Source organism: Bufo gargarizans, chromosome 7, assembly GCF_014858855.1.
Source record: "Bufo gargarizans isolate SCDJY-AF-19 chromosome 7, ASM1485885v1, whole genome shotgun sequence".
NCBI classification, from domain to species: Eukaryota; Metazoa; Chordata; class Amphibia; order Anura; family Bufonidae; genus Bufo; species Bufo gargarizans.
The window spans coordinates 16224473-16231921 of NC_058086.1; the positions used below are offsets into that span (position 1 = coordinate 16224473).

Sequence of the window (7449 nt, forward strand, 5' to 3'; positions counted from 1 at the left end):
TGAGACGGTTTAGGCGGCTTATAATGTCACGGAAGGTGTACAGGTAACAAGACAATGCTAAATGAATGTATGACTCACTGGATCCAAAACTAAGGAACAAAAGGGAGACCCCTGCATAAGACTTGGCACTCTCCCTGACTGCTCAGCCTATGCGAAAATCCCAATGGTAGATGATCGCATATCCTCGTACCTCGACTGTATAACACCTGAACACCCTACAATAGTGAGGGGACACGACCACCGGCTCCCTACACTAGACACGGAGGGAGTCAGGGTCACCTGGGATCCAGCAAACAGGAAATCACAAAAGAATGTAACACTTATCTTGTAGAAGACTGGGAAATAGGATCAGCATGCACACACACTCCAGGAAGTTGTATAAGCCGCACACTAATGCATTATGGGGAGGAATTTAAAGGGATGCAATCAGTCCAACTACATGACAGCTGAGAGAGGCTAACGAGATGAAGAACTGAAAACCAAAACAAAGAATAGCTCAAGGAGGAGGTTCTGAAAGGCATCTGTCAGAGCTTCTCAGATGTCTGGTTGTGACATTGAAGTGAAAGCTCCATTCACTGTAATTGCAGCTCTTACTTCAGTCTGTGTGGAGGTGGAGAAAAAAGGATGGAGGAGGATGAGCAGGAAGAGTGATCAGAGAGAGAAGGAGTAGCGCTGTAGTAAGATGTTCCCTTCACTACAAGTTTGATGGAGCTCTGTGGTGCTGGCGGAGACTTCCTGTGACAGAGAAACACCAAACAGCTGATCCTAAGGATAACTCATTGTTTAGTAAATGCTGGACAACCCCTTGAAATGTCACACTTGCTGATGCTGTGGTCTCCATTATCTTAAATCAGTCTCCTGTTGTAAGATAGCTCCAGCTTGGCTCGCTTCTGCCATGAGGCAAGATGAGCATCTTGCCTCACGCAGCAGCCAACCTACCTCTGAGGGGTGTGGTGGTTTATGGCGGAGTACAGAATCTCCTGGCTACCATTTCCACCATTTAACTTAATAAGCCGAACGGTCCTAGGCCTGAAGCCTATAAGGCTGTAGAATAGTGTAGGAGATTGTGATGACATCACCTCAACCCCCTGTGCCTTGTCTCAGGCAGCACAATGACATGGTCTTGAAAACTTGCATCCTGAAGCAGGCCTTCCTGAACAAATTATTGGGCCACCAGTGACCGGGCCCTCTGGACGCGGCAACTAAGGGCGCAAGCGTGTAGAAACCTATGGGGCATCACAGACAGCATCGGAGAACAGGACACAGGTGAGATCTATTTATTTCGTTTTAATGTATATGTTGACACTACTGGGTACATTAGAGGGGCTGGGGGAGCATTACATATAAGAGGCCATTATGCTACATGGGGGAGAGCAATATATATTGGGGCATTGTACTACAGGCAGACTACAGGGAGGAAGGCATTATATATATACTGTATATATATATATACTATCATTTCAATTTCAGGCAGCAGAAAGGCTGGTATCAGCCCTGGCTCCAACAACAGATTTAAGGTGATAAACACACCAGGTTAAATTGTATGCTGGCTTAAGGCTGCAGTACACCAGCTAATTGTCAGGCAAATCATCACTGACAAGCATTCATATAAACGCTCATTATCAATGATCTGCCTGTATAATACTGCCGCAGATTACCTGGTGAACGAGCAAATGCTTGTTCTTCGGGCAATAACAATCTTTTAGCAAGTTTTAAAAAAATTCCTTGCCGACGGCAGATTGTGCCATCTAATCACAGTTTGCTGCTGGCAACTAATCATTCTGTATGGGGACAAGTGATGGCATTAGTGATCGCTCCTCCCCATACTATGGAGGAGATCTGTATTTAATAGCAGCAGTATCCTCCAGTGACTAGCAGGCGATTGCTGGGAACGAATGTCTCCTTCTTAACAATCATCTGATTTATCAACTAGTGCAATACAGCCCTTAAAGATAAGGAGAAGGAAGGTGAAGCTACAAAATTTTAGCAATCAGTAGCATCTTATTACTAGTGTGAGAGTGATTTGTTAAGCACCTTCGTAGTATCAGTGACAGAAGCTCCAACCAAAATGCAGCACGGGCTAGTATTATATATTTTTTTATAACATCCATACATCGTATCGCAACATACTGTATCCTGGAGGTCTCCCATTTCCGACCTTGTGAGGATGCCAAGAACTTAATAGGTACACTAATGCCTGGTATTTCTAGTAACAAAATTACAGAGACATTGTAAGTTACTGTATTATAGTATTGTAGCCCAAACTGGTGTAAGGTCAAAAAAGGGTTCAAAGGCATAACACTGTCAATTCTTTCCATAACTTGGAGTGCATGGGAGCTACATAAACAGTTTAGCACGGCAGGCTACACTGCTTCCATAACTCGGGAGTGAAGGAAACAGCAGACCGTGGGCCACTCAGCCATTTTTTTAATTCCGAACACCTGTGAGGCCAACGCTTGCTCCCATCTCACCATGGAAATCGTATGATAGGACAACCCTTTTAATTGAAAAAACTGGCTGAAACTTTGTAGTTCAGGTCAGAAGGAATGGAACTATATTGTGCAGAATCATACACTGCACCACAAAATGTAAGCTTGGCCTAAAGTAAACCATGTAAAACGTGTACACTCCAAGGTCTTAAAGGATATGGATACCTTTGTGGTTTTTTTATGATTGCATTTTACTCATTTCGGCCCTAAATATCATGCTTTCTATTGGTCTTTATTAAAAATGCTTTTTATATACAAGGGTTAAAAAAAATCCTGTCAGCTGACAGCTCATGGGAAGCCTCATTTCTGATCTCCTGACTTCATAAACAGTCATGTAAGCTATTTTGTTATCAGTTTGAATTATAATGAATGTTTATGAGGTCAGGAGATCAAAGATAAGACTTAACATGAGCCGTCAGCTGACAGAACCGAGAAGTGATTTTTTTAACCCTTGTATCTCAAAAATGGCTGAACCAACTTTAAAAAAAAGTATGCAACTTAAAAATGAGTAAAATGCAATCATAAAGAAAATTGCCCCAAACGTTTCCATTGCCTTTAATTTCAATTAAACGATCTTAGCAGACTCGCACACGCTTCCCTGTGAGAGTCTATTTTCATTTCGTTATATTACTGCTGGTGACAGCAGATTTCAGAACCTTGTTCAGGGCCAAGCAATGCTATTACAAAAACCATCTAAAGTACAAATTCAGTTGTATGCGTGGTGCATTGAGATATTTATTACAAAATAAGGAAGTGTCTGGGCCCGTTTTCTATTAAAAGCATTCCACATTTTTATGTGTCCCAAGTGACTTGTAACCATGCAGAGAACAATGGCAAGGACAATACTGATCAACAGCGAACAACAATTCCACCATATGGAGAAGGTCTAAAATTAATTCACTGCTTCTACATGCAAGTTAATCATACACTACTAGAATGCTGTATTTGGCAGCCTTTTTTTATTTTTTTTATTTTACTCATGGCCTAGTAGCAGACTGTCAGTTCAAAGCTTGCAGAGAATAAGTTTCTTTCTGGCTTTTGTGCTTTTTATCAACACTGATGCAATCAAAGGGAGTCTGACAGCTTTTTTGTAAAACTTCTGACAGCACTAGGTAGGGGTTTGAGGAGAGCAGTAAAAACATAACTTTTATGGAGCTTTTATCATCAGAAGTAGTGTGTATATGAACTTCCCAGATTCTGTTCCTGCAAGTGCACTGGAGGTAGAACGTTAGTGTAAAGAGCTGTCTGCATTCAGCCGCTTCGCAGTCCTCCTTCTGCTCTGAGGAACAGATGTAGTGGTCTTGAGGTGTGTAGAGGGAAGGGGATGTGAAACAGCTCAATGCAAAGTGTAATTGCAGTTCACAGTGAAGCATTGCCCCTAGTGCACTTGCAGGAGCAGAATCTGGCAGAATAAATGTTCATACTCACACTACTGCTGATATTAAAAGCTTTGCAAATGGTAAGTTTGTCCTACTCTCCCTGAAACTTACTGAGTGGTGTGAGCACATTAGCGTGGTCAAAACTGCTGACGGACTCCCTTTAAAGCAGACAGTAGCAATGACATAAGCATGTTATTAAAATGGAAGTATAGATACAAAAATCTATGACAGGACATCTTAAAAAAGCTACAAGGAATTGCAAAGAGTAGAGGGAATTACAAAGCACTGGCCTCACGCAGTATACAATGTATTGCATTGTACGGAAGCAAAGGAAATCACAGAGGAGGAAATCATGCAAGGAAATGGGTTAATTTAGAAACGTGCGTATAGTGAACACCCAAGGGATCAATTAAATACCAATTTTTTTAAACAAAAAAGAGGCATTATGCACTGTCTAAAGTAAGTTCCCCTTTAAGAGTGCATCTATAGCAACAGGTAGGTGATTCTTTTGTAGTCTAGACTGTTACCATATAGACACATAGGTCTGCACTGTGGCGGTATGCATAATATTTTTAGTCAATAATACCACTAAAGTTGCTCCCTTTTTCCATTTTAAATGCATTGGCGCAACTTAGAAGTTGGCTGTGAAGTTAAACACATTTGCATTCCATCAGAAACCAGTGTATCAGTTACTGGAGCATCTTGGCCATACCAGATGCTTACTGATATATACTTTATATATATACTGTAGTGAGCTGATCTACATCAGGTCTGTATGTTTGTGCATTGTATGCCAAGATAAGTTATCTTGCCTACTCATCAGCACCATCATTTCTATGGGGCCGTTCCACAAATGATAGAACAGGTCCTATTTATACAATAGGTCCTATTATACTCTGAAAGTGCGGGATGCACACGGCTAATAAAGTATCCATAATTTGTGGATCCATGGTTTGGGACCTCAAAATGGTAATGGCTATGTACATGAACCTTTAAAGGGGTTGTCTCATCTCAGACATTGGTGGCATATTGCTAGGATATGGCACCAATGTCAGATAGGTGCTGGTTTCACATCTGGGACCTACATCTATCTGAACAACGAGACCCCCTCAAAGTGAAAGGAAAACACGGATACGCAGCCACCCTCATTTATTTCTGCGGAACTGCTGAGAATAGCCGAGAGCTGTCTCGGCTGTCTCCAATAGTCCCATATAAGTGAAAGGCCACACTTGTGATATGTGCTCTCTATCATTTCCATGGGACTTCAGAAAATAGCAGAGTGCTCTCGCTCAGCTATTTTCAAAATTCCCATAGAAATTAATGGAGAGCATGCCGCGCATGTGTTGTGCACTCTCCTTCACTTTTGGTGGCCCATTCTGGATATAGGTGCGAGTCTCAAAGGTGGGACTCTCATCTATCTGACTTTGATGGCATATCCTACTGAAAAGATATCAAAGTCTGGGATGACACACCCATTAATATATTGTGACGAATAAAATAGAAATGTCAAATTCCACATGGATTCAATATGAACAGACTATAAGCTGACATATGAGATAAGAGGAAGACTTTAGGCAGAACATAATTTATACCCTGCCAGGGTATAACCAGTGAGGCACTGGGTTTTTGCCACAGATATATACAGTGACTGTATCATTGCTTTTAATAGATTTATATTTATGGAATTGTTTTCTGAGCAGTAATCTGGTATATTCTGAAAAATGGCTCCAATGTGGATTTTCTCTTTTAGCTTTTACCCACATCACCAACCCTAAAATGTTGCAAGTTCCTTGCTTTGAGATTTACTGTGATTTCTACTTTGTGTTTTTTTTTTTTTTTTTACTTTACGCATTATTCCATGAGTTTTATGTTATATGGTGCCTAACCCTTAATATTAGAATTTCCAAGGATGCTCATTTGAGAGATGGTATGACCATTGTTAGGATAAGGTTCCATTTGTGACACTAATATGAGATTATAAAGTAGTACACAGCAACAACAACAAAATGTTCTTCTTACCCGTAGTAGTAAATAAGTAGGTACTTACCATTTTCATGGTCCTCCATTAAAAGTTGGACCCCTCTTTCTTTAGTTGGCGACCCTGATGATAGCATTACATATCTTGCTGTGTCTCTGCTCTCCATTTAATATAATGTTTTTCACTTGTTTTACACTTCGTACCAAGACTCTGAGTTGCTGGTTACTGCTAATTCTCCATTCGGTCTTGCCTACGGTTGTGTTTTTTCTCTTTTGATCTCTTGATCCAGTATGTCTGTATCTTTTCTTTTCATAATTAAATGGCTTTTCTGTTCATTATACCGACTGATCCATGTTTCCTGTGTATCTCATTGCTTACAAGATTGCTTGCATCCTTTACTTTCCACTCCTTCTGTAATCTGCTTGCACAATGTACCAATAAGTCACCACTCGTCCTATGTCCTGCACTGCAACATACTAAAGTGACTTTAAATGTAATCTCGTCACAACGTCTATGCACACATAAACTGGTGACAAAGTAAGATCCTGATAACAGGAAGAGGACAGGCACGTTGTGGTTAGTGCTGTGCTTGATGAAGTCACACTTCCTAACCCTGCCTCACCATCACCTAAGCTACATACACAGATTGTTCATTCACAAACTAGTAATATGTTGCACACCGGTCCAGTTGGTGCTTACTAGCTTACTATTGTTTCTCTTTCTGAGATGTTGCAAAGATACCTTTTCTGTGTCCAAATCTGCCCACCTCTCCCTTTAACCCTTACCTATCTCTTTGTCTGTTTCAAGCCCACCCCTCTATGCAAGTTCCTCTATCTGCAACCACAAGTTCTCTAAAAGCAGATCTTTTTGTATATTAATTATGCTTCCTGCAAGATCTTTTTGTATGCTAGTTACTTCTATAACGTGAGAAGAAGGTAGAGGCTAGAAATGTGTCAGCTAGATATGAGCAAACCTTTTGAGATTCGGTTCATTTCAGGTTTGTCAACTTTTTCAAAATGTTTGGTTCGGACCCAAATCAATTCTACCCAAACCAAAGCCCTCCAATTGCCCTGAAATTTGATAGATAATTCACTCTGGTCTCCTAGGACTCTGCATTTTTAGGAAAATATGGTATCTCTTTGTTTGTTATATTTTTATGACTTTCTGTCTTTTCTGATAGTGTGAAGCAGTGACAGGCCTCATAGATGATAGAGGTGTAGAGGGGGTGGATATTGCAGTCCACACCCCTATTCCAACACAGGTGAGGCCAGCTGGCTGTAATCACTAAGGGATTAACCAAGCCTCAGTGTAGGAGTCCAGCGGAGAAGAAGTGACCCTAGAGAGGGGAACGCCTCTGTGTGGTCTCAGCCAGGAGGGCTGAGGGGCCACGTGGCGTTGTGAAGCCGGATCTCTCCCCTGTGTGTGACTTTGCCTGGCGAGCTGACCTGCCGAGTGTTGCAACCTGATACCCTGTTTGCGAACTACGTTCTATAGGTGAGGTACAGACAACATATGTATTAGGTCGAGCCCAGACGGGCAGGTATTTATTTGGTTTATGTTTGTGCTGGTGCTTAAGTGCCAAAATAAAGCACCATTTGGACTT

General features: G+C 41.3%; 1 protein-coding gene across 2 annotated transcripts in view; it reads right to left on the bottom strand.

Moving 5' to 3' along the window:
- The window catches only part of CYTH4 (cytohesin 4), a 91240-nt gene extending 84684 nt beyond the window's left edge, over positions 1-6556 (bottom strand). For both annotated transcript variants that reach the window (XM_044300687.1, XM_044300685.1), the window contains exon 1: positions 5916-6556. In XM_044300687.1, the coding sequence (XP_044156622.1) occupies positions 5916-5924 (9 nt within the window). In that variant the 5' untranslated portion in view covers positions 5925-6556. The remainder of the gene's footprint in view (positions 1-5915) is intronic.
- Positions 6557-7449: the final 893 nt, after the last annotated feature.